This window comes from Euwallacea fornicatus, chromosome 33, assembly GCF_040115645.1.
Source record: "Euwallacea fornicatus isolate EFF26 chromosome 33, ASM4011564v1, whole genome shotgun sequence".
Taxonomy (NCBI): domain Eukaryota; kingdom Metazoa; phylum Arthropoda; class Insecta; order Coleoptera; family Curculionidae; genus Euwallacea; species Euwallacea fornicatus.
Window position 1 is genome coordinate 813340 of NC_089573.1, and position 26381 is coordinate 839720.

General features: G+C 36.6%; 2 protein-coding genes and 1 long non-coding RNA gene across 8 annotated transcripts in view; 1 reads left to right on the forward strand and 2 right to left on the reverse strand.

Annotated features, from left to right (window-relative positions):
- The window catches only part of LOC136348566 (neurogenic locus protein delta-like), a 54879-nt gene extending 43882 nt beyond the window's left edge, over positions 1-10997 (reverse strand). For 2 of the 4 annotated variants that reach the window (XM_066299482.1, XM_066299484.1), the window contains exon 1: positions 10675-10997. The gene's annotated coding sequence lies outside the window, so the exon portion shown is untranslated. The remainder of the gene's footprint in view (positions 1-10674) is intronic. The other 2 variants (XM_066299485.1, XM_066299483.1) reach the window with 2 other exon arrangements.
- A 2267-nt stretch (positions 10998-13264) lies between these two features.
- Ino80 (chromatin-remodeling ATPase INO80) lies at positions 13265-26372 on the reverse strand. 2 transcript variants are annotated; one of them, XM_066299481.1, is made up of 16 exons: positions 26200-26372; positions 25731-26089; positions 25490-25657; positions 24429-25434; positions 23943-24145; positions 23598-23889; positions 23282-23544; positions 22359-23033; positions 21953-22303; positions 21380-21547; positions 18493-18651; positions 18220-18322; positions 18089-18162; positions 17836-17998; positions 17107-17271; positions 13265-13946 (listed from the first exon to the last, which is right to left on the reverse strand). In XM_066299481.1, the coding sequence occupies exons 1-16, from the start codon at positions 26258-26260 to the stop codon at positions 13648-13650; spliced, it is 4509 nt and encodes a 1502-aa protein (XP_066155578.1). In that variant the 5' UTR covers positions 26261-26372; the 3' UTR covers positions 13265-13647. The 2 variants fall into 2 exon arrangements, with proteins under 2 accessions (XP_066155578.1, XP_066155577.1); XM_066299480.1 differs by having other exon boundaries at positions 25487-25657.
- LOC136348569 (uncharacterized) lies at positions 19777-20715 on the forward strand. 2 transcript variants are annotated; one of them, XR_010733682.1, is made up of 3 exons: positions 20045-20203; positions 20271-20663; positions 20701-20715. It is a non-coding gene; the product is annotated as an uncharacterized lncRNA (long non-coding RNA). The 2 variants fall into 2 exon arrangements; XR_010733683.1 differs by lacking the exon at positions 20701-20715 and having other exon boundaries at positions 19777-20203; positions 20271-20523.
- Positions 26373-26381: the final 9 nt, after the last annotated feature.

Consider the following 26381-nt stretch of genomic DNA (forward strand, 5'->3'; position numbering starts at 1 on the left):
CGGCCAGTCGCGAACTCCTGGACTACGTCTTTCTCGCTTCCTTAACTTTCAGTCCCATCTGCACCCATGACTAAATCCACTACCATTTGTAAAGTGTACAACGTCAAAATGAAAATGTGTTCTTGAATGGGCGTGGAGAATTCAAGGTCTCCCTAAAATTTTTACTGCCCATTTTAATAACACGGGATCGCACCAATGATCTTAGCTCGCGAAGGCGAAGTCCCTAGCTACCAGTGTTGGGACTCAACCAAGATTTATAAATAAAACTCGTGCGGATTGTATCAATCGAAACTGCTCTCCAATTATGTTGACCCATGGCGTTCCTAATAAGACAATACCATGGCAAATGGTGGAGTCGTATGTTTTTTTTTTTTTTTTTTTTTTTTGATGCACCCATTTAAACCTACTTTGACGAGTCTTTTTATTCACGGCCCAAATCATTCAAGAAAGGTGTGGATTGCTTAAGCGCCTTGTAGCTATTCGGCTAATACTATTAATAGTGTTGTGTTGGCAATGACACATCCAGACCACAATAGTTATAAAAATATTAATAGCTCGGCAGATTTCAAGTTCATTATAACATCTGCTGTAAATTGTAACAAAACGTAAAAAATGTAAAATAGAAAACAAACAAAACATTACTGGTGGGTGTCACTCGTCTCGTAACGTTTTTATAAAATTCTCTCCCTGTGTGTGTATGTGCCTTTCCTACAATTGCTTTCATGGGTGTAATTAGAAGCAGGCACCAAGCTCAGGATAATTTCATGTCGTTTGCATTTGTTTTTTGGATAACCGTAATTAGATAGTGCTATTTGGAACTTGATCCTAAGAGATGATTCCATCGAGTCTCGGTATTAAGTACGAATGTGCATGCGCCATATTTCCACAGACAGCACTATTAAATTTGATGTATGGCCCAAATAAAACTAGGTAGCTACTGAATGGATGTAATATATCATGCTTCCGAATAAATAGATTGTTTAGCCGATAAGATGATTGGTCACAATTTTTGGCGATATCGCGGAAAGGCAGATGTGGCATAGAGCGCTCGTTTAGTTTTAGCTAGCTTCACTAATATGGCTTACCAATTTGGGTTTTGTCACGAAATCAATGCTCTCTTCTGTGCCACGTACAGTCACTCAAAAAAGTATCCGTACAACCGGAAAAAAATTCTGTAAACCGTAACTTTTGACTGATTTTGTTCGGATTTTGTATAATGAAAATTCAAACCGAAACTCAATTTGCGTAATCGAGCAACTTTTGAAAATTTAACTTTTAGAGTGCTTTGCAGCGTTTCAAAAAAATTCCGTTTCGAAAACTTCTTGTGCGGTGGAAATTTTTCAATGTGGTTTTAACATTCTTGCAGAGAGGATTTTTCTTCATACATCCTGAAAATTTGATCAAAATCGAACCGCAAATAAGGGAGTTGCAGCTTTTTAAAGTCGTCAAAAATGTCAAAGTTTCGTCATTTTGCGCGAAAATCGTCACTCTTTGGCGTTTTTGACGACTTTAAAAAGCTCCAACTCCCTTATTTGCGGTTCGATTTTGATCAAATTTTCAGGATATATGAAGAAAAATCCTCTCTGCAAGAATGTTAAAACCACATTGAAAAATTTCCACCGCACAAGAAGTTTTCAAAACGAAGTTTTTTTTTAAACACTGGAAAGCACTCTAAAAGTAAAATTTTCAAAAGTTGCTCGATTACGCAAATTGAGTTTCGGTTTGAATTTTCATTATACAAAATTCGAACAAAATCAGTCAAAAGTTACGATTTACAGAATTTTTTTTCGGCTGTACGGATACTTTTTTGAATTACTGTATATACAGGGTTGCTCATTAGTGCGTCAAAGTGCGATATCTCAGTAAATATAAGTTTTAGAAGGAAATTTGTCTTAGTAAAGTTTTTAGGAAATAAAAGGCACTTATTTTTAAATTATTTTCAAATGTACAGGGTCTGTCATAAAAGTGTGGTAGTACCAAATTATGTTTTTTTAAATGGAACCCCCCAATTGTTTTGCCATTTTCGGATTTATCGCCAAATCTTAAGACTAGTTTATGAAATAGGTCTTATGTAAAAAATTTACCATTTTCGAGTTATTTGTGAAAATTCGAAAATTTTGATAGCTGCAAGGTCTCACGGAAACCGATGCTGTTTCCTAACCGTTGCGAATTTTGGAATCGATCTTATGAGGCTTCAAGGCGACATAATAAGCTACGTTTTGACATGTTTTAGTTTAAAAATATTTTTTTCATAACCCTCGAAATAGGCCTCCGAAGTTGTATGACTTCAATCCTCAATAACTTGCTTACTTCAAATAGAACGCCCTACTTTTCTCGACGGCATCGTGTTCAGAATCCGAAAACCTACAACTTTTGTTAACATTACCCTATCCCTAAACCCTACCGTCTCTGAGCTGCTGAAAATTGCCCCTTTTTCACATCTAAATTTGTATTTGAAAAGTGAGTTTCCACACTGGACGTCACCGGACATCGCGTAAAATTTACGTATGGTGACGTAACCGATGCGACTTTATAATAATTTAAATATTTAATAATTCTAGAAGTCATTCTAAGCAAACAAATCGGCACTTTGCATCTGTTCAAATGCGTAACTCGCCAGTGGATGCACCAGTAAATAGAAAAAAACACACACAGCGTGTTAATCAAAATTATGCACATGATTTAGCATCTACCTACAACAGTTAGCGATTATTGTTTCAAAATCATATCGTTAATTTTGAATAGTTGCTAAATCGACATCAGCTGCTGGTGCTTTTTTGGAAGTTTACCATTTTTGAATTCTTGGGCTGGGGGGTAGGGAGAAAAGTAGTTGTGACAACTCCTGCTTTATTGTTAACATCAATGAACGAGTAACATGGCTACTACTCAGGCCTTGATTTACCAGTACTATATCTTCAGAGTGAAGAAACTTGGCTTATGGGACTCGCGTGGTTTTTCTATAAAACAAAATTAAGACATGATTCTCCCTAAGAACAAAGACAACATAACAAGTTCGTCCAACATTTACCGAGGGGTCAACGAACAAGTTCTTTATTTTGCTCGCAGAGGGTCTCTTTAATGGTTCCCCGTCTCATTAAATCTTAATTAAAAATTTTTAGATAATTTTTTCTTTAGGCTAATTAAACTTATTTACGACCGCGTATTTTTGTCTTAATTTGGGTTATTACATATCTCATGTATATGTGGAGGAAAAAATGTTTCGAAAACGGCACGTTTTTGAGTTTATCTAGGCCCATTTCCGTTATTTGGAATGTGCAACAAAAGAACTCACTGTTCTCTAATGTGATAAGCAAAGAAAGTAATAGTTTAGGGGAGACCCTTTAGGAGGGTTCCACCTAAATCTTTTCGAAGAAGGTGCGGGGACGGTTATTTCATACAGCGGTCTGGTAGGGGAGGGTAGAGTTCTTTATACTCAAAAATTCCAATTATTGGGAAACTCTTCATGTCAAGAATTTATGGAACCAATTGTTTCAACTTTAGCACGAACTGAGCGAGGGGGATGAAGGTGGAATCTCGAAATTAAATCTTTTATCTCCGTCGACGGCCGAATCGAAATCGTCCTCCAATCTGGAATTTTTAATTTACACCCCAGTGGACGCAGCTCGACGAATTTTATCACTTTCATAGATGATTCGTATTTCACAAGGGCTCCTGTTTGGTAGAAGGGAAACTGACAATATCACAGAGGCGGACTTTCATCGGGACCCCATATGTTCTTTTATACACCGTGACAAATTGACGGGTCTTATTGACGTTGAGCTATTTAGCGTAAAGCACCTATTGGTTTTCATTACGACAGCACACACTTCTTTGATGTATTTTTAGAGAATCGGCGCAATATCTATTCGGTTAAAATAAAAACACATGGTGGTGTAATTAATCTCGCCTGGGGGTTTTTCAGACAGAAAAATAAAGATTTGTCTTCTATGCTTTCGTCCCACCACAATCCCTGTTCAAAAAAAAAACAGCTGCAATTTGACATTGCTTTTACATTTCAAGAAAAACATTATACATCTTTTCAAAAAAAGGCGGCCATTGTTCAGATTTCCTTCGTATTTCTTTTTTGCGAAGTTGTTATGAAACAGGACTGCGATATCTCTTTTACCTTTTAATGCCTGACTATTTTCGTCACCGTGACGTAAAAATTTTTGTTGGAAATTTCCAAAGCGTGGAAGGAACCTACCTACAAGGTTCCGCTTTCGCTTTGAACACCCATACCTCGAACATCCGCGAAGCGATGCCTTAGCAGATATCTTCAAGTGAATCATATCAGTGATTAAGCTCGCACAACCTAAAATGCATATCTTGGCTTCCGAAATGGTAGACCGCTTTGATACTCAATTTTATGATTTTGAAGCCGCTCTAAAATGAAGGATCGAGTGAAGTTATACCGTGTCAGTAAACTGGATTCTGGAGTCATGTTATCGAAATACGTATCCTGAATCGAAAACTTATTTTTAAAGTAACTGGCTCCCAACTGGAGCATCCAAAGTTGGTACGCGATTCAAATCTGGAAATTAAAAAATTTGAAATGTTGAATCTAAAATTGGGATATGCTCAGGTACGTCATGTGAAATAGTGAAAGGAAGTGTAGGAAATTTCAGTCGAAAGTAAGCAATTCACGTGTGAATAAACGTATTTTCACCGAAGGGAAAAAGGATCCTTTCGAGGTGGTTAAAACCGTCCTCGAAAACAATGAAGAATGGACACCTGAGCAATTGGGTGGGCTTACAAGATTTATTTCCGAAAGTACGTGACGCTTCAGTACAATAGATTGTCGGACTAAGTGCTTATACATCGTCCTAATTACCCGTTTGATTTTTGTGTCTGAAATTACACAATCACCTGATTTTCAACGACCATTGTTTTATTAAGTGGTTTGTATTGTACAATACAATCTAATTTCCTCTAATAAAATAATAGAGTTGTCCGCGCGTGCTAACAGCTTTCGGACAATACGATGGACCCGAACAAAAGACCATTGAATACATATTCTTTATACTCGCAACTAAGTACGACTATAGTTCATATACGGGGTGTCAAACGCGATATCTCTCTTCACCCCCCAAATGAGACTATTTCTGTTTTAAAAAGATGACAGATATATGTTATTTATAAATGTGGAGATTGAGACATGTCTAGCACAGGACCCTAATGGGCGGAATATATTTTTTGCCTTAATAATAAATATGAGAGGCGCATAGGAAATGTAGGCAACTTATTTTTTAAACGCACGTGCGCTCAGTACCACGTGTTCCGAAAAAACACCGAATTATAGACACCCATCCCTTTAGCACATCCTATTTTTTATATATCCCTCGCGATGCATATGCCACACTACCTTGGTTTGTGATAAGATATGAGTGAAAAATTATCGAGTACATTGGCGTACGTACACAAAAAACAACTAAATATTATTGTAAAAAAAAACGCGTTTTCGGGTGCAACAATTGGAAATAAAACGTTTAAAGAAATTTAAGGGCGCCATAGATCACGATTATCAAATCCTTGCAAGGGGTTTGATCCTACGAAAATCGTTTGCGTCACGCCAATGCTAATAAGGGCTCTAATCCCAATAAAAAACCATATCTGAGGCAAGAAAAAAAACAAAAAAAAAACAGACAGCGCGCAAGCTGTCGCGATATTTTAAGAATTAGGGGCGACTTTTGAAGCCGTTATCTGGCTCGTCGTTAATCTAGGGGACAGCTGACTTTTTAGTTATGCAGAGCACCGACAAACGGGATGCATATTTTGGCAAAAGTAATAAGAGCCCTTAAAATTTTCAGTCACGGCCAGAACACACGCCCATCGTAAAAAGATCTAGATAAGTTCCTAAACGCATCCGGTGAAATATATCGCCCAAGATATGGGAAGATCCGAAGGGTGACCCGTCAGTGGGAAGCAGAGAAGGGGTGTGGATTGTGACGAGTCTGGTTTTGATGGAGTTTGATCTAAAAAAAAAATTGAAAATTTCGAAAATGCGCAGGGCGGGATCATAAATTTCGTTTTTGAAGAACGCGCAAATTCGCAATTCTTAAAATCTTACACAAACATCGTATGAAAAACTACATGTATGTACGGTAGTGGCCAAAAGTGGATGGACAAAGGGAATGTTTCAATCAAATCGTGCGCATATGTCAATTGATCGGTTTCCCATGCGTGAATGTGATTTGTCGCAAAATACGTTATAAGAAATAATAAACAAATGTCGGCAAAGTTGCTTTATTGTCAATCAAAAAATAAATCTTGAATTTACTTTAAATTCTTAAGATATCAGAAAACTAGTAGTAAAATTTGCATTTGGTTTATAGCCTACAACATGCCTCGTGGTGTAAAAGCGTCCACTGATTTAAAAGAACGAATTGTTAAAGCTTTTAATGAGGGTGAACGGCAAGTGCAAATCTCCCGCAGGTCCGATGTTGAAAAAGGCACTATTTGGCCTATAACAAAAAGATATCAAACAATTCGATTAATTAACCCGAAACTAAAAACTGGACGACCAAGGAAGCTGAGTAAAAGAGATGTGCGGAAGATAAAGACTATTTGTTCGAAAGATCCATTCGTGTCTTTTGAGAAAATTCGATCTGAGCTGGAAGTTTTCGGAGTTTCTGCCGTGTCTTCAAGGACTGTAAGACGAGGACTAGTCGAAGAGAAATTATTTGCACGCAGGCCAGCAAAAAAACCACTTCTCAGTAAGAAAAATCGGAATGGAATTTGCCAAACAACATATTCATTGGCTGAAACAGGATTGGAAACGAGTTTGCTGGATCTAAGTTCAATTTGTTTAATTCCGATGGCATTCAATACGTTAGACGTCCCACTGGTCAGCGATTAAACCCTAAACGCGCCAGACCCACGGTTAAGCATGGAGGAGGATCGGTAATGATATGGGGATGTTTCAGCGGTTTTGGTATTGGCCCACTGCATTGAACAAATGGAATCATGAACAGATTTCTGTACCGGGACGATCTTCAGAACGTTATGTTACCTCATGTCGAAAACGATTTACCCTTAAGATTCCATTTTCAACACGACAACGACTCCAAACATTATTCGGAGTTAGTTAAACGGTTTCTTGAAGAAGAAAAAGTATCGATTTTGATGCGGCCTTCCCAGTCGCCCGATCTGAATCCCATAGAAAACCTGTGGCCAATTGTTGAGCAAGGATTGAGAGATAAAAACGATTGAAATTGCGACGAACTGTTTATTAAAATACGAGAAAAATGGCAAAATGTTGATCCAGCAATATTAAATAAATTGATTGGATCAATGCTGCGTCGATGTCGGGCAGTCATTGACAATAATGGGTATTTTACCAAATATTAGTGCCTTGGGAAAGGTCCCAATTGATTTTTCAAGTAATTTGAGGGAAATTGTTATGTTTTTATTTTCATTTTTAAATTGTCTATCTACTTTTGACCAGGTGAACTCCAAAGATTTATTTTTTTATTGACAATAAGGGAACTTTACCAACGTTTGTTTGTTATTTGTTATAACGTGTTTTGCGGCAAATAACGTGCACGCATAGGAAACCGATTCCGTTTGTCCATCTACTTTTGGTCACTACTGTATATCAGTTTAATCGCGTCCGAGATGGTCGGCATAATTACATTTTCCGCAAAAAAATCAGTCAAAGAGTCGCGGCAAAACGAAGTTTTTTCCTAACGGAAACCCCCTGTGTTTCGTTGGACATAAGTGATTTCTCTTCGAAATTCTCGGCAAAAGTCCTTTAACACGATTCGTGCCGATAGTTAATCGGTCTGGAGGTCTCGAATCGTTAAAATGATATTTTTAATAAACGCGACCAAACGAACTCGGGCCGAAAGCGAATTCTTTAGGAAAGTCGGAACAAGTGCAAACGTCGAAATTTCGCACTCCCCGATCCGACGTCTCGGCAGGACCTTAAAAAAACGCGCGGGTTGGAAATTTTGAAACACTCCGTAGCTAAGTTCCTGGCGACGAAAAAATCGAACAGAAGGCCGGTGGCGTCATAACATTGTATTGAAAAAAAACATGCTTAAGTATCTAATCTACCAAATTGGCTCGTGTCTAGTGTCCATTGTAGTGGAAACAGGAAACGGTGCGACCAGCCAAGTGTGCATTTGTAGAAGTCTTTACTTGCTACTCGGAGCTAATAGAAAAAAATATTTCAAACGATATTAATTTAAATTACGTGCGAGCTGTGAACATCAGAGGGGATATTCCCTGGCAATGTAGAGGCGATAAATGCCATAAAATGAAATTTAACGAGGAACAGTAAAGTTTTGTTCTTTGAACGTCACAATTAATCTTGAAAAAACATCGTTAAAAGGCGTTAAAGCGGACAATATGAAACGCCATCAGTTACGATGTGACAGTTTTAAACGTCCCCAGCGTTTCCATCACGTTCGCAAATTTATTTAACTCAGGACCGAACTGGTCGATTTCATTCGGCAGAACTCAACAGTAATTGTGGTTGATGAAACGCTTCCAACTTTTACCGCTTCTTCGTTATCTTCCATGAAGTTATGCGAAGGTGAACGCGGCTAGCAACGAAACCGTGCTAGAAAGTAATAGAAGATAATTGAAAAATGTTCGATTTCTTCTTGGCAGCCAAGAATATAAATTTGATTTGACTTGTGACCCGGCCGCAGTAAGTAGGTATTCAGACAGTAACGAATTTCTGCATCTTCTTCAATAGAAGGTCACTGACTTCTTCACAGTCTTTCTCTTCTTAACGTTATTTCCAATTTGCAAAATAATGAGGTTCTTGCTCGGGCTCAGTGCAGCTTTACTTACTTGTTGAATTTTATTTTGTTTCCCCGTATTTTTATTTCGTATTTGCAACGTTGCAAATTTAAATCTTGTAAATGTGTAACAGTAATAATTAAAAATGTCGAGAGAAGTAAAACTTGTCGGGGTCCACAGGCACAGTGTGACGAGCAATAGCCACAGGACATTGATTTTTTTAAGAGGACAGGTGCTGAAGCCGCGTTACACCTGGTAATATGCCGGCTGGAACGACCAAACACCCAGTGGCGTTTCGTAGCTTTCGCAGCACAGAGCCCGCATTACGTTTGAGCATCCAACTTCAACATCAATTCAGAAAATTTAACACAAGCCGTCCAAGCTTTTATAACTTCGAAACGACCGGTCGCTAGTAATGGCCGCAATGTATTTGATGTCTAATGAAACGTTTCTTAAAATAGCGGAAACAACCCCGCGAATCGCCCTGTGTGTGCGAGTTTAACGCGAAGACACTTTTTGACGTTAAATTGGAAGTTGCGAAGGGCAAGCGAAGAACTCCGCTTTGAACAAAAAACGTGCCTTAGTCACAGATGAGCCTTAATTACGTTTTTGAAGACGCTTCACAATTACAAAATCGAAAGCGGTTCTGTGGGCGTGGTCCATTGGAAAAAATTGTGATTTGGCAAAATTGCTAATTAGAAATGATTCGGGAGCTCGGAGACGCTCCACGTTTAAATTACTTCAATCTCGGGATCGTCATTGTGACAGTTTGCTTAATTGACTAACCTGATGAGAAGCCTTCGATGTCCTAATTAATGTACATATGTTAACGCGTAGATGAGAAAGAATCACCGCAAAATCCAAACGTTATGTGCGTCGAAAATATCCATATGTACTATTGAGAGATAGGCAGGGTTTCACCCCCTCTCCCGTAATCTTTCAAAATAACGGCCTTCGGGCAATTTCTCAAAATATGGCAACGTCTGTTTTCGGGTACCAAAAATTGGTACTAATTAATCCCTTCCCTTGCATCCAGCCCCCTTTAAAAATTCTAAATGGCAAGAAGGTTCACGTTATACATTCACTAAAAGGTGTTTTTATTCTCTAAACGACTTTTTTCCTTGATGCGCCAAACAATTTACAGGAAGAAATCCATTCTAAGCGGTCGCGAGCAAAAAATCAGCAGCAAACGCTTATTTTTTAAGAACAAAAAAGGTGTAAAAAACACTTCTGAATTGATAAATCGCAAGATCCCTCAAAAAGTATCGCTGTCATGTGCGCAGGACCGAATTAGGGACGTGTGTTTTATATAAAATTTTTACCTCTCAAAACAAACGATGAATATTTTGTTAATTTATAAAAGTCAATAATAAGAGACTCTGTATGAGGTGAATGAAAAAATACTTGGAATGATTTCGGGAATAGAAGAGTCAAAATATGCTTCTGTACATCGTCGCGCCGGTCTCAGATGAGACTTAAAAAGCCCACCCTGTACGTACTAAGTACGAGTAGCGTGCTTAAATTCTTATTGTCTTCCTCAGAATGCTCTACTTTTTAGGGAGCTCATTCTCCCATTTTGGAGCCTATTACGGGGCCGTCGTCATATTGGCGAGTTGTTAAAAACATAAATTTAAATATCGAAATATGAAAGTTACTACAACGAATTAAAACGAAACTTAATCATGATTGCACAGACTGTTAACGGCAGATGGTGTTTACCGATCGTGTTAGCACCATTTTCGTCGTTAGCGACTTGTCAATGGAATCTGAATTCATCATGGAAGACACTTCCAATGCTCAATTGTATCATTAGCATTTGTATTAAACAAAAAAACAAACTCAAATATAAAATATCACACAAAGCATTAAGGTTAGAGCTCTCGAGCGTGATTGGACTGTCAGCAGCAAGTTTAAATTTAAACATACCAAAATAATGTATGTATCCATTTCAAGGTTGGGGCCGTCACCTCTGGAGCTACACAGGCCTTTGGGGACACTGCTGGTCATTACCAGTCGCCTCTATGCACTAGTGACACTAATTTTAACACTGACTATTGGGCACATAGGTAGATACTAACCGGGACGTTGGATTACCGAACTGGAGCGCACAGCAACGCGTATCCATAAGAAGCCTTGTCAGTGGAAATTCTGGAAGCAATTCCATTCGTACGGTTTCCCTTGTAACTAACATTTCATGTTTACAGAAGAGAGAGTTTTGAGAGCGTTTTATATTTAGCGAATTAGAGGCACGCACTCCGTTTCGACCTCTTCTAAGTAAGATATAAATATATCAGCCAGCCTGTTCAATGTATTATCTGTTTGGTTTCATTCAAATAAAGTTTGGTCAGGCCAGGTGTTAATTCTGGAAAATCGGCTAAATATTTTCTTTAATCCGTGAAAAAGCTCAATATGACTCTTGTTAAGGCTCTTTTCGTTGAGCTACAATATTGTCATTTGGCGCACGAAACAGATAACAGTGTTTGCTTTTCCTCTCAAAAAATCCAGACTGAAAATCAAAACGGAAAATTAGAAATCGAGGTTGTCTGACGCCTTGTCTCGAGTGCTCAGGCTATGAACTTTCAAGAGTCCTGAGGGGGCTATTAATCGATATCCTATTTTAATGGATTCATCCAGGATCGGCTTCAGACACAAACCAAACGTACGATATAAATCACGACAGTTCCTGACCGAAGTCTCCAAGGGAATCGTTTTAAAAATCTTAAAAAAACATCGAACAATCCGAACTGAATACGGTCCTGCGTTGCAATTATCAAGCATTTAAAAAATATCTGTCCGGGAAGATGCCGGGAAGGCGCTTGCGGAAGAGGGTTCCGAGATACTTGGAAATATCGAAAAATTACCCTCACGTAAATATAAATGAATAAAACCAAGGAAGGAGCTCACGTGTTAACCCCTTTAAACTTGACATTTAACGGGGTAGGGCTACCTTTCTAGAGCAGTTACGTCAAATGCAACCACCCATTAATTTGCCGGCTCACTGGCGTACTTACAGAATGGAAACGGAATAGGTTTTGGAAAAAGATGAATATTTTGTAAATAGAACACTGAAAACAACATACGTTAAACTGAAATACCTCAAGTGGTGCGATGACACACACAAACACACACCTTCCATAAAAAAGTGTTTCCAGCACTCGTTCGTAAAAGGAAATAAAATTTGTTCGAGACTAAAGACTCTCGAGTCGTTTTAAATCTGAAATAAAAGAAACTTATGCATTAAATGCACTGAAGTAAGAGTAGAGTTCTGTAAAATCTCTGAAATGAGCAGATGCTGAAGAAGAGGAGACGCATTAAAAAACTCGAGTAAATCTTTTTTTTTTTTATTATCCATTTAAATAATTAGCTAAAATAACACTTACGGTAAAACAATGTTATTAAAAAGTACAACACAACCAGATACTATACAAACCACTGTTCTCGTTCAATAAATAAAAATTAATAAAAATAAATACAATTACAATAATGACTAAATTGTATATTAAGTTTTTGTTAATTTGTTCTCATGACGCCTATTTTATGAACGAGTGACTGTGAGTTTTCCTTGTTCGACTTCCTTAAGTAAAATGTAGAAAGCTGCGTTGGTTCCACAAACAGAAATATACAGTGAAGAAGCAAATGTTAAAATTTAACAAAATCTGTATAAAGACGCAAAAAATTCTCAGATTTCAGTTCTCAGATTTATATGCGCCGATTCTGATGTACAGAACATCGTTTGTGAATGCTATTATTTTCGCACATGACTTCACCCTGTTCTTTTTCACGTCTCAATCTCACTGTGTGTCATTCGAAAGAACACATGACTTTACATGGAGAATAATGAGTTTTAAGCTAGCACAAAAGTATAACAAGATTTTAAAAAATCTGCATTATTCACTGCAACAATAAAACGTGATCACGTAAGGTGGAACTGATACAGATGTTAATTTGGGTTATTTTTTAACTAAAAAATTTCATTATCAAAGTGAATGATACAAGAAAAAAATTCTCAAAAATTTTGTTACGTTAGAACTCATCATTAGGCATATAGATTAACAGACTCTATCAAAGGGCGGTATTACAAATTTGGATTATTATTAAAAAATGGGAGGTGACGTCACATTTACGAAAATAATTACCTCATGAAACAGGTTTCTCGATATTTGCGCACTTTAAAATTAAGTTTTACGAGTCGGAGTAATTTTTCTCATCTCTATGTAGATGTTTTATTTAATTTTTTCCCGCTTTTGCTTGCTAAAAAAATATTGTCAAATAAATAATTTAATTTGAAGATATATCCCTGGGCCAGTCTTCGGGAGGAAGAAATGTTAAAAATATTCCACAATTCTGCGATGTTTCTAATTAAATAGTCTTATGATATACTGTACAAACAAACTTACAATATACACATAGTCTTCAATTGTGTTTTAAAAAATACTCAAGAGAAAGGAAGGGGGCACGTACACGAACTTAAATAGTGCTTCCGAAAGTCTTCAGGTACCAATATTTTATACAGAACTTTTTACAAGGCGAGAACTTAAAGTTACTCCTTACGAACGTACAAATCACAATATTTTTCGAAGAGAACCACTTAAATCGGATTCTCGGAATCTTTTCTAAACAATGGAAAATTCGACCATTTAGTTCATGGAGTGAGTTGTGGCAGGTTCCATTAATCTATGTCGCATAATTTTAAAATTTATCCAAATAAAAAAATAGGGAGTCACACTGAACGATTCCAAGCCGCTGTTAGATTTCGAGAACCTGGAGCAATTGTCCTTATCCAGATTTTACATTTCTTTAATTAGAGTTTTTTGTTATACAAAACACCAGTTGAGATTGAGATTTTTAGCTACTGAGGAATGAATATCAGATCATCTATTCAGCGATCAGAACTTATCGCTATTCATCGGGGAATTCATAAAATGAGTACCCCGTTGAGGACTGAGACGTAATGGCAGGTTCTGTCGGCAAAGGTACAGGTAAAGGCCGCGCAGGCTTGCGAGGCCTCGGGGTCCTAGAACCGGAATGCGCAGGACCGGAAGGCCGCAGACGAGGTCGTCCTGGACCCCGTCTGGTACTTGGAGTTGCAGAAATACCTGTAATGTCTAATGGAGTTTCTCCCGCCCCCCTCGGAGATGACTGCGTGGATGATACTGAAGAGGCCGAGTCGTGAGTTTCTCCAAAGGAGTTTAGCGGAGCTAGAAAAATCGCAAATTACCCCCAAAAACCCGCTTATAGAGAAATGAGCTTTTATAAAACGTTTCTCGAACGCCCATGGCTTCCTCTCATTTATAACGAGTAAAAGCAAATTTTCCCATGTTAATGTGCCATCAAGCACTGTCAATTACAAATAAAAAACAAGGATAAATCGGTAAGCCAGTTAAAAATCTGTGAACAATTCGCAAGTCATTATGCACAGGAGACTTTGTTTCGGACTTATGGGAAGAAAAAATAACATTTGCACTAAAACTAATTGTATTAGCGCGTTAAAAACCAACTTTAGGTTAAAAATTACAGCATTAATTCCGATAAACAGAAGAAAGCGATGTTAATGAATTATTCATGTATCCTAACAGGAGGATGGTAAAACATTTAAACCCGATGACGAGGCACTTAGTGGCGTCAGAGAAATACCCACAATTAAAGCGATATACAAAAATCGAGATGTCCGTCAATAATAATGAGAGCACAAAAACCTTGAGGACCGATTGATCCAAGGATGCCCGAGTTAAGAAGATGTGAAAAATAAATTTAACACTTAAACAAAACAATACGTGTTCAAATTGAAATAAATAAATCAGTTTTTGTACGCCACGCTACGTTACAGTCTGGGATTGGAATTTTGGCTTATTTATCAGATGCCGCCACACGATTTTTCGGTCCAATTTAGCTCAAAACCCGTGAACATTTTTTTAAATTTTTTTATATATATATAAAATATTATTCACGCTGACATCTTAAAACTTGTCCAAACTAGCAATGAGTTCATCTTCGTGCACAGCGCAATTTTGAACACAACAGGAAAAAAAATTCTTTAAACGGAACCATATGTTTTGGCTGTCATTTTCTATATTCAAAACTAGGTCCTGAGCTAAAATTGTGCTTCCGGGTCTCGGAAGGCGCCCGAATCGGGAGTTTTTTGGGCCATTTTTTCTAAGCAAATGAGTGCCAGTTGCCGTAAAGTACCTGCGCAAAAAACGGCCACCTTTTAGAACCACCTTTGAATAGATTTCCTGAAGGATATCCGCCAGATGCCGGGAAGAGTTGCCGCCGCCTTCTGGCCCGATTTGGGTCGGATGCCCTCGCTTTTTAGTCCTTTTCCTTTCTTAAAATACAATCAAGGTAGTTTTAGGGTCTCATACGCCCCACACTTGCCCAACTACCTACTTTTGAATAACTAAGTACTCGTTCTCTAATCGCGACAAAACCTTAAGTACGCACATGAAATTTGTTATTTAGTGTCACCATGCGACTTTTCAAATCGGTTATTATAATAAATTAATATATTAATACATTTAGTTCAGGTTAGTTAATGTATTTTTTTAATCTGAAACTATCATAACCTGAACTAACATAAAACCAGTTATGCCAGTACCTTTTTCTTTCGCTTCATTTAACTGAGAACCCTACTTCAAACATGAAAATACCTAGTATTATACAGAAATCGTAGGTTTTCGACTAATTTTACTTAAATTGCGGGCAGTTTTCTCTGCAACAGTACTCAATTTCATACAGCACGTTCGTAAAGTAACGCAATACTCAGTGCTACTTGACAAAGTCCTAGAACATATCGATGATTTAAAACAACTTTATGTGATATAAGATCCATGTTTGTGGCAGCGTCGTGGTTCGAAACACGACGTCAATGTCATTCAACGACCCAAACATTCTGCCACCTTACATTAAAAAGCATATTATTTACAAAGGTGAAAACATACAAACAAACCTTTGTAAATTAATAAAATAATCAAATTGGAAATCATTTCTCATTTGTCAGCGTCTTAAACGGCAAACTGACAAGCAGAGTCAGCTTAACTATAATTGCTCAAGACGCTAATGTCGAAATTTTCTAAAGATAAGTATATTACTAAATTTCTGTCATTTAAAAAATGACGTCACATCTTGAAGCACCATAAAATCATAAAAATGTGTGACACATCAAAATGGACAGCTTTGTGCACAATTTGACAAAACCTCAAAATAAAGCAATTTAAAATATGCCAAAAATTTAAAAAGCCTTTTGGAACATACTTAATCCATTACCGGTTATATAATGTATCAAAGAAATGTAGTATATAATGAAGCAATAAAAACTCGCATGGCAACACTTTAATTTCCACAGAGCGCTACGCCATATCGCATTTTCGAATCAAAAAAAGAGTCAAAGAAGCTGTTTTCATAACCGGTTTTTAAACCGCATGTGAGTTTCATATAAAATTCTCTATTTTTTGCATTTAATCGCCTCTGTATCTCTTATAGTTTCTAAGATACATGCATCACTAATTTACACCGCACGGTATTTTCTGGCACAGAAGAGCTTTTGAAATTCAAAATAGCTTCACATACTATGTTATGTTCCATGAGAAAAGGTATGCTAGGTGGCCTGCCAATGTCTTCGATGTGATTGTAGAATTTGACTAATTACATTTTCCGGTATTGAAGAGAGCTAAATGTTAAATTAGTGGGTATCTTAATACTAGGGCCTCGAGAGTGAACTTTGTTCAATTCATAATTGATTCCTTTCCAAGAACCTTTGCTTTTGTCAAATTAATGATCTCATGCAAATTGTTGATGAAGCTCTTAAATACAGATTTTTCGTACTGCCGTCCTTCAATCGTTTCTGCTCGAGTTTCTGAACGATTCTAAACTTGACGATTCTTCAAAAAAATACCAGGTCTATGTAAAATCTAACTCTCTATTTAGGTGGTTTTGAGGACTGAGTGCCTTTTTATCGTCAAATAGGTGCTCTTTATGGTTGTCAATGCCAACAATATCTCAATCAATTTGAAATGAATTCACTCTTTTTTAATGAAATTTTATCTCCCAGAAATTTCACAAAAAATCTTTGAATATAGTCTATACGTATATCAAACAACGATTACTTCTCAATGTAGAATACGTAGATAAAATTAGGCAATCGTTCGAAATTGCCCTGTAGAAGTACTTGACAGGTATTTTAACATTAAGCGAAATCTTGTATTCTTAACAAGATTCCGGACAACTAAAAGTGCAAAAAAAATTCCAGTAGAAACCGAATATGTCATAAAATTATTAAAACGTGCATCAAAAGAGAAAAACGACGAAACAAAACCGAGTAAAGCTGAGGAAACAACCAAAATGAAATACTTTTGGACTTACCACCACAAAGCCCCGAAGCAGTTGGACCATTCATAGCGGTATGATTGCGTCCTATTCCTGCAGTAACCCTTGAACGGGAACCCCGAGGTCTGCCTCTCTTTGTATGACCCCTTCCTGCAGGTCTAGGCCTCACTGTTGAACCGTACACATTGTATACTGTATATTCTGGAAGAGTGCAAAAGCAATTCTACAAAGATCTAATGATTATACACTGTATAACGACGACCAAAAGAATGTTGATATATTATGTATAAAAAAATATGAATTATCCGAATGGGAAATTGGATCCTATAGAAACATGTGAGAGTGAGAATTAAATATTTGTTCAATGAAGTTTTTTTGATCATAGTCGCCAAAAAATTAAGTCTCACTCTTCTACGTTCGAGAATCAAACGCGGTATCATCACGTCGGAAGTCCGACACTGAAGCCATTAAACTAGCGCAAGCATCTGGCACAGTAGATCTATGTGTAATTGTGAAGTAGTGATGCTTTTAACTCAAATGCTGCACATAACTTGCAATAAAGTTTCTAAATACATTTTCCTGATCGCCATCCTTGTTTGCGGCTCGTGCGTTAAGAGTTATTTAGCACGATAACGTACAGCTGAAAAATATTGCTAATTTTCTAACTTTCGTGTGATACGTGTTATGGATATTTTCTAATGTAGTAGTGGGTAAAAATTTAATAATAAAAAGTTAAGTTCCACGGTTTTGAGCAATTTCACTTACTATTTGTAATGGGAGAATCATCGTCATTCACAACATCCGGTTCTTCGATTGGCCCATCAGGATCGATTTCACTGGAAGGGCTATTCGGTTGTTCCTCATTGGTTTCCTGTATGATACTCGTGGGTTCTAGTCTAGCCCTCTTAGCATCCGCTGCCGGAATGGTCTGGATGAAAAAGTTAATGTGAGAAACACTCTTTAAGCATTATAAAAGGTAAATTATATGAATAAAATGCAGTAGCCCATTCACTTTTACCTTAAAAGCTAATTTTCGCTTTTTATCGTCCCTGGCTTCCTCTGCAGTGGACTTGTTTTCGACTTTTAGGTGATCTAAAACAAATTAATTATTAATGTATTGCTTCCCAGGTAGAAAAAAGCTGAACGTACATTTTTGAACTAATTCGTCGTCGTCGAGGAGAAGAGAAACCACTTCTTTCGGCTTTAGAGTATCGGGCTTGAAATTTCCTCCGCTTATTACCAGTTTTTGTATCTGGGGATTTTACATAATGTTGAATGAGAAAACCATTTACTGTCGGGGAGTTAGTTAATTAATGTTACATAATTTAGACCCAATGTTCGCATATTAGGTATTATATAAGCGGCTTCGATACTTCATAAAATTTAAAATAAATTTTGTTGCAAGTAAACATTTCATATTACCTCACTTTTTTCTCTAGCTCTTTGCAATATGCGCTCCTCTATCGACCCTTTACATATCAGCCTATACACGGTAACTTGTTTAGTTTGACCTAGTCTATGAGCCCTGTCCATTGCTTGTTGGTCTACTGTTGGATTCCAGTCACTGTCGTAGAATATCACCTGGAACAACAGAAACGACTTTAATTCGAGTCAATGGATACTTGATCATCGAAAGTAAATAAAACCGTGAATATTTTCGTTATAATGCAATTTTTATGGATTAATTAATTGTTCATTAATACATCGTCCAGTATTTTGCGAGTGACAGAATGAAATTTCACACGGTCACCTCATGTAAGTCATGTAGTGATATTAAAATTCAATATGTTCCCAGAATATTAGCGCTTAACGTATTCAGGAGCTCGTATACTCCCATTTAACATTGCTAGCACGTTCTGCTGTTATAACTTAGTAACATAGTTAGCTGGAAAGACATTACATTATAATTATTTTCATTCTAATCGTCTATTGCCCCCACATTCTATATATCGTGTCGTAAGCTCTTAATTGGTAACCTTCGCATATGTGATCGAACCGCGATACAGCTACTTCAAACTTTAAAGGAGGGTAGTTAAAATCGTGCCACCCCCGAAAATCTCGATAACGAGTCTTGTTGTCCAAATAAGAGGTGAAGTGGCTACGGTACTTAATAAGGGTAGTGTCGAATGTTGCGACATGAAAGATCCGGAAATATGCAGGCAGTCATTTCCTGCCCTGCACGTGTACAACCACCTATCGTACAAAACCACCCTTCGGCTACTTTTCCACGTGCTGCTTTATGACCTGTTAATATCAACTTTCATATCCATTAGGGGTGCCTTAAATTTTAAGAAAGATGTGTTGTTGGGAAATTACGTACTGGGAAAATGCTAGTTAACCGGTGGCATGATTCGCTCTTACTAATTCTCATAATTAAAGCGCATTCATAGAGAATTATTTCATTTTATATAGATTGGCGCCATTCTCTTTTAATAAGCGTCATGCAATGCCGCTCCATATATGCCAAATAAATGCAGAATTGCCTTTTCTATCGGAGCATGACAGAGTGTGAATAAAGTTCTCACCATCAATTCCACGAACGCACTTACAAAATTGACTCACCCCACAGAACAGTTTCTTAATGGGTGTGTTCTGCAACAGCAGGGATAAAAGAATGTATATCTCCTTTTTGATAATGTCACGTATTTTTGTATTATTTAAACCTGAGGTGAATAAATAACCAACAACAAACGGCATTGACTTTATAACAAATTATCGATCGCTATAGGTGATTTAATTCATAAGAACACCAATCAGGCGATTATGACAAACCACACGGATAGAAAAAATATTGTACAGTTTTAAAACAATCAGAGATTAAGGGAAAGTCTTGAAGAGTGGTATAGAAATATTCGGGGATGTAGGAATGATTTTGAGATGGAAACGAACAATGTGAGCTTCATTGAAGCTCGGTTAATGACCAGTCGTGTAGTTTGTATAGGTCGTCGCATAACGGATGCAGCGTCCACGTACTTCGACAAACATGCTGGGAGAATCACGTTGAAAAGTTCTCAGCGAATCCACGGCAATCGGTCGACGTCAGAGCATTCCGCGGCCACAGACCGTCCATTAACAAGTAGCGTCGCGGGGAATACGAAATTCGAGGCAAAAACCATCCGAAAGCCGGACCATGGTATGCAAATAATGTTATCGCTACTATTTTAATCTGTTTTTCTTTTTGTTTGAATTGTTCTCATCAGGCTCGGGAGATACCTGAGCACCCATTTGTCCCGGAGATTTATAGCTGGACTCTTCTCTACCATCACGAAATCCACCGTTAACTGAACAATAAATTCATTCACTTTTTGTAGCGCTTCCTCCGATTTATTGTTTTTCTTTTTAAATGAAGTGCTACTTAGCATTAGGCATTATATTAAATGAATCATTATTATTATGCTTAATTGCTGTGCTACCGGCTCTCAGGATGGAAAATAAATACTTATTAAAAACAGACATTTTTATGTTATAAATGCATTACTCTCATATGTAGGAAGAAGACAACATTGATGGTAAAAAATAAGCACTGTTCGAAATTGCAGTATCTGATTTTATAGCGGCAATAATTCTACGACAATAAAGTGTAAGGCGACGATGTCCATAGCTTTAAAAGTTAAAGCTATGGAACCATAGTATCCATAGCTTTAACTTTTTTTAGTTACAACTGCGAAACTAGTTGCACGATACGATGCGATTTTCTGGAGTATCTTTGGATACCTTACCTTTTAGCTTTTAGCAAAAACAAGCTTCAGTATGTTTTTGATTGGCTGTGACGCATGCGGAATTTTAAATGTTAAACATAAAATTGCTTATTTCTGCATTATTTTACGATAACCTTAAATTACAACTTCGACGTTTGTTCCTAGATAAAAGACAAATTCGAGGCATCCTGCATACGTATGTATACATTAATAAGTTTGTATATAAACACATTTTATCATGTAGTAAGTTCTAAGAAATATTTATTGGCCATGTTATTCGAAATTTTCATTTATATTAATCAGTCCAAACAGACATCAAGTGAGATATAATGTGTCACGTCATGGTCAATTCGTATTTCCTAGACTGTACAAATGCTATTTATTATTTCGTAATTGTGCACTGGTATCTATAATTTCTAGAGTCACGATCGAAAGAGTATTGGTACTTTGAAAAACGATTCGTATCGATACCAAATATCGATACTTTTCTATGGATGGGACATCTCTATGCGAAATTGAAAATTTGGTCAAGTAAAGTAAATAAACAAATTTCGCTTTCCTTATGCTTCATATTCATTAAACAAAACGATAATTGCCAGTCATCAACTTACCGTATCAGCTGCTGTCAAATTGATTCCAAGACCCCCAGCTCTTGTTGACAGTAGGAATACAAATATATCTGTCCTTGCCTGAAAATCCGCTACCATGTCTCTACGTTCTGATATTTTTGACGAACCATCCAGTCTCATATATTTGTGATGCCTATGCCACATATATTCCTGAAATCGAATACGTTAATATAACATGAGAATAGTACCACCAATTTATGGACATTTTCCAAAAAATACTATAGAACCAATAAATTAAAGGATTAAAATTGCAAATGCATCCTTAACTTATATTAATGAGTTTAAAGTTTAGGATAACAGAAAGTGATTTTTCTTAAATTTTGGCAATTACAGAAGTATCACATAGTCTGTAGTTTTTTTTTATCATTTGAAAGTTACCAACATTGTATTAAATTCGGATCTAAGTAACGTAACTCTAATAAAGTGTATTTTTCAAATATTAAAAGACTAATACATTTTTTTGGTAAATATTATTTATGTATGAATGTAAGAAGCTTAATAAACCTATTAGTACAAAATAATATCTACTATTTTTGAAATAAAAATATAATTCACCTCTAATAGGTCGATCATCTTGGTCATCTGCGAATAAATAAGCACTCTATGCCCTTCTTCTTTCAGTTTCTTTAACAATCCATCTAAAACAAAGAGCTTTCCGGAGTCAGTCACTAAGCTTTCCTTGTCAGGAATAGCAATATTTGACCATCCATTGGCGGGAGTAATATTTGCTAAACAATTTGAGGAGTTCGGACGCAGCACATCAATTAAATTGGGTGCCAGATTATTTCCTGTCACTTCTGACCAATAAGAGTTCAAAGAGTTGTAACTGTAATCGTCAATATGTCTCTGTAAGTTCCAGGCTGCCCTCCTCGAGTAACAATAGGTGCTAATTGACGCCGCTGAACACTGAAACAGATCGTTACACATCATTATTTAAAATAGGTTAATATGTCACAAATACCTTTGGCATTGAAAAAAATAAATACGAAGGAATTTCAGTCTTGTCGCAAGGAAACACTCGAGAAGGCCTCTTAATATGGGGAAACTCAGTGTGGGGAATAGTAATTTTATCGTTTTCCAAGTGAACAATTTCTTCATCTATTACTTTCTTTGTTTTAAGCCTTATATTTCGATGCTCGACGGTCTCTGGCATTGAATGATAGGTGTGATCTTGAAGAGTGTACACCACTCGGTTTGCTTCCATGCTTCGCACAAACATCATGTCACTCAACACAGGACTGCTCTGAATTTGGGCATTGCTTAGCTTAATTTCTTGCTTAAAGTTCAGAACAGGACTCGATCTATGTTGCCACATTTTTCTATTGTACAAATATTGTTCTCGCTTTTCGTGGTCAAAGTAATTTTTCCATCTGGCAATTACATTGCCTACCAAAATCTTAAATAACTCCTCTGCAGATATGTCAAGGTAATTTAGAAAGGTAAACAAAGAGTTATGGGAGTTGCGACCATTTGAAATGTATTGCGGTGTGAAAGGCAGATGTTTATTTATCTTTAAAAACTGTTCTTGTCTGATGTTCGTGTCATATACTAAATAAGGGATGTTGTATACTACAGGTTGGACTCTTATTGGTGACTTGGCGTCCCTTCTTTCAAAGAGCTCAGGGTGGTTACAAACCTGCAAAGTTGTATATTATGAGATTTTGAAATCAACAAACGTATTATTTCAAAAACGATTAACACCAATTCCAACTTGATAATGGAGAGTATAAGAAACGATTTATCGGATCTTTAAAACAGAACTCTCTGATATGACAACAAAAAATTCAATCAGATTTCCACTATAAACAATTAATTCCGATTTACCACAACCATGTGATACCAAAGCGGATAAAATTCTTAAGTTATACCACGTAATTCAATTACCTTCCTAAATTGCATAACCAGATTCATGAGATTCGACGTGAAATTTTTATCTACATTATGAGAATCTCCTCCTCCAACCGAATAGTGCAATAAATCTTCGATTTTTATTTTTTGCTTAAGAGCCAAATATAACAAATTCTGCCTTGTCGTTAGCGGACAATACACCATTACTTCAATTTTATCCGACAGTTCATTTTCGACGTCCTTTTTGATTCTCCTTAACATGAAAGGTTTCAATATCATATGCAGTCTTGAAAGATGTTCTAGAATACATTAAAATTATTTTAGAAATAAAAAAAAAGCTATTCAAACTTACTTTCGTCGATGCCAGTCTTATTCTCGGCGTGGCTTTCAATATCCTTGGAAAACCACTCATTAAATTCATCGTGAGAATCAAAAAGTGTGGGCATAATGAAATGAAGCAAAGCCCACAGTTCTGCCATACTATTCTGAATTGGAGTACCACTTAGCAGCAATCTATTCCTGCAACTAAATCCTAGAAGTGTTTTCCATCGCATGGAATTTGTGCTTTTTATCGCCTGAGCTTCGTCTAAGATCATGTATTGCCATTTTATTCTATTAAAATATTTTATATCTGTTATTACAATCTAAAAAAATTAAGGGTTATTGGCAAGTTAAAGAAAAATCCATTGTAGGGCACCTGATATGAAGTTATTACAATGTGAAAACTAGCGTCTTTGGTGTAAATATCTTTTTGATCCCAAAACTGTCTTAGTATTTTCCTCTCATTAGGGTTTCCCCAGTAGGGGACTACTTTAAATTCTGGGACGAATTTCGCTATTTCCTGTTGCCAATTGTGTAACGTGGAAGCTGGGGAGATTATTAGAAAAGGGCCCCACACAGCTGAAAAAGTAATGATAGTTTAATTATCCCTCTTTGCTGCCATTAAAAGCAGGAACTAAATGTTATGAACGGGTTCAGATATAGCAAATTAATTTTTGACTTCAATTATTTAATTTTTCTCTTGACTATATGTACACATATAATGATATAAATAATAATTTAAATCAATTAAAATTTGGTCACTTCTGATTACAAAGCACTTTTTTTGTATCAACTTTTAATCAGTGAAAATTATAAATTCAATAATTTAAAGTTATTTAGTGGGCCCTCCCAAAATACTTACAATATTTCTCAGCAATATGACACAAAAAAGCAATGCTCTGGACTGTTTTACCCAGCCCCATCTCATCAGCCAAAATACCACTGATGCCTTGTGAATACAAGTTGGCCAACCAGTTCATTCCTTTTAACTGGTACCCTTTGAGTAGGCCCTTAAACATGATTGGTTGAGGTTGTTCTCCATCTATATGTTTGACTTCTGTAAGGCATGAATTTGCCTGCTGATCGAAATTACGTGTTCTGGCTTTTTCACTCTGAAATGCTTCTTGGGCATTACGTTTAGCCTTTTCCTTCATTATTTCTGAATCATAATCATCTCCTAAGAGTTTTGTTGACTTTTCTTCATCCAATTGGCTTAAGATTCTCAACTGTTCCTCTGTGGACATAGTGCCTAGTTTTCGTGACATAAAATGAGCATAAAGTTCAGTTTGGGTTATTAAAAAATTGAGCTTTCTTTGCTGCCTTTTGGCTTCTATTAGTTCATGGTCAATTTTTCTCTGCTCTTCCGCCTCTTTTTCCAACCTTTTTTTAACTTCTCTGTCAAAACGTCGTGATCTCTTCCAATAAGCTATATTCTCCCTTGCTAATCTTTTCATCCTCCATTGCTGCTCCTTTACCACTCTTGCAGATTGTAAAGCTTTTTGTCTTGCATATTTTGCACAGTGGGAAGCAACCCTTTTGCACTGCAGAAGCATTTCTTTGTGTTTATTAGTTTTAGCTCTATGTTGCTTGCCAATCTCCTTCTTGGCAATGCTAATGAATAGTTTTCTTCGCTTTGATGTCATCAGTTCCTCCCATTTTCTCTTTGACTCTTCATCTTTAAACTTCTTGGCTTTCTTCTTTGAAGAGCCGTGTAAGTGAGTGCTCATTAGAGGAGGTGCAGGAATTGATTGACTAGATATATTTGGATGAATATAATCTGTGTTAGCATTATTATCTTCGAAATCTGCATCTAAATTTGGATATTCACTAATACCATTTTCAAGACTTAAGTCTAAACATGGTTCATCCTAAAATATTTAATTATTTTAGTAAGCATTGAAATATTTTTGTCATACTTACTACAGATATGTCATCTAAAATATCTGGGTCATAAAGAGGAGATTCTATGTCATCTTTGAGGTTGAGCAAGCCAATTCTTCTCATGCTGATTGGTATTTCCTTTTCAATTTCTGGATAGTGATCCTCTTTGCTTATAAGGCCTGCACCATAGTACATGGAATGATCAAAATTCTAGAAATATATATACATATATATATATATATAATCTACTACTTCTTTTATGTACACCAAATTAAGTGCTTACTACTTTATTTTTCCTTATTTTCTTCTGATAGGCATGCATTTTCAATAAACATTTATAAGGAGCATCTGCAGGGCCCATGTCAATATTCTCTGAAAGGATGTTAGCCAGCCATTTACGACTTGAAGTAACATTCTCAAAATTATAGTAATCCTTTGCCGAATGTGGCTCTTCTTTAGAAAGATTGTCTATCGACTCTGAGTAATCATCATCACTACCTTCACTGTCACTGCCAGGTTCTTGATTTTGAAATGTGTCCAAAAATGGCCCAGTGTTCAATGCATTTTCCAACCTTCTTATGTGCATTGGTTTTGAGGTATTGGGCAAAACCTCTGGCATTTTAATTAAACAGTTGTTTGAGCCTGAAAGGAAACAATTCAAAGTAAGTTTGAATGCTGATAATATTGAGGTTTAAGGTAGTTTAGACAGATTTTTAACAGACCCCTTTATTCTAAACTTTCTAAACACGTACCAGTAGCAGGTTTCAAATTAACCATAGTATTCAGTGAGTGGCTTTTTAAATGGTTAGCCATGGTGTATTTAATTTACAACAGTATCTGTTATGCAATGGATAAAATAACAGTTTAATAAATCATTTCATTGCATTGTGACTTTAAAAATTTTTGTTTAAATATAACCTTATTATTTTTTAAC

Coding starts and splice junctions, on each gene's coding strand:
- Ino80 (XM_066299480.1), bottom strand. CDS start 26,260: ATGGCTAACCATTTAAAAAGCCACTCACTGAATACTATGGTTAATTTG. Junction 22,304..22,358: donor TATTTTTTTCAATGCCAAAG/GTATTTGTGACA, acceptor GATCTGTTTCAG/TGTTCAGCGGCGTCAATTAG. Junction 17,999..18,088: donor AGCGAAAATTAGCTTTTAAG/GTAAAAGTGAAT, acceptor TTTTTCATCCAG/ACCATTCCGGCAGCGGATGC.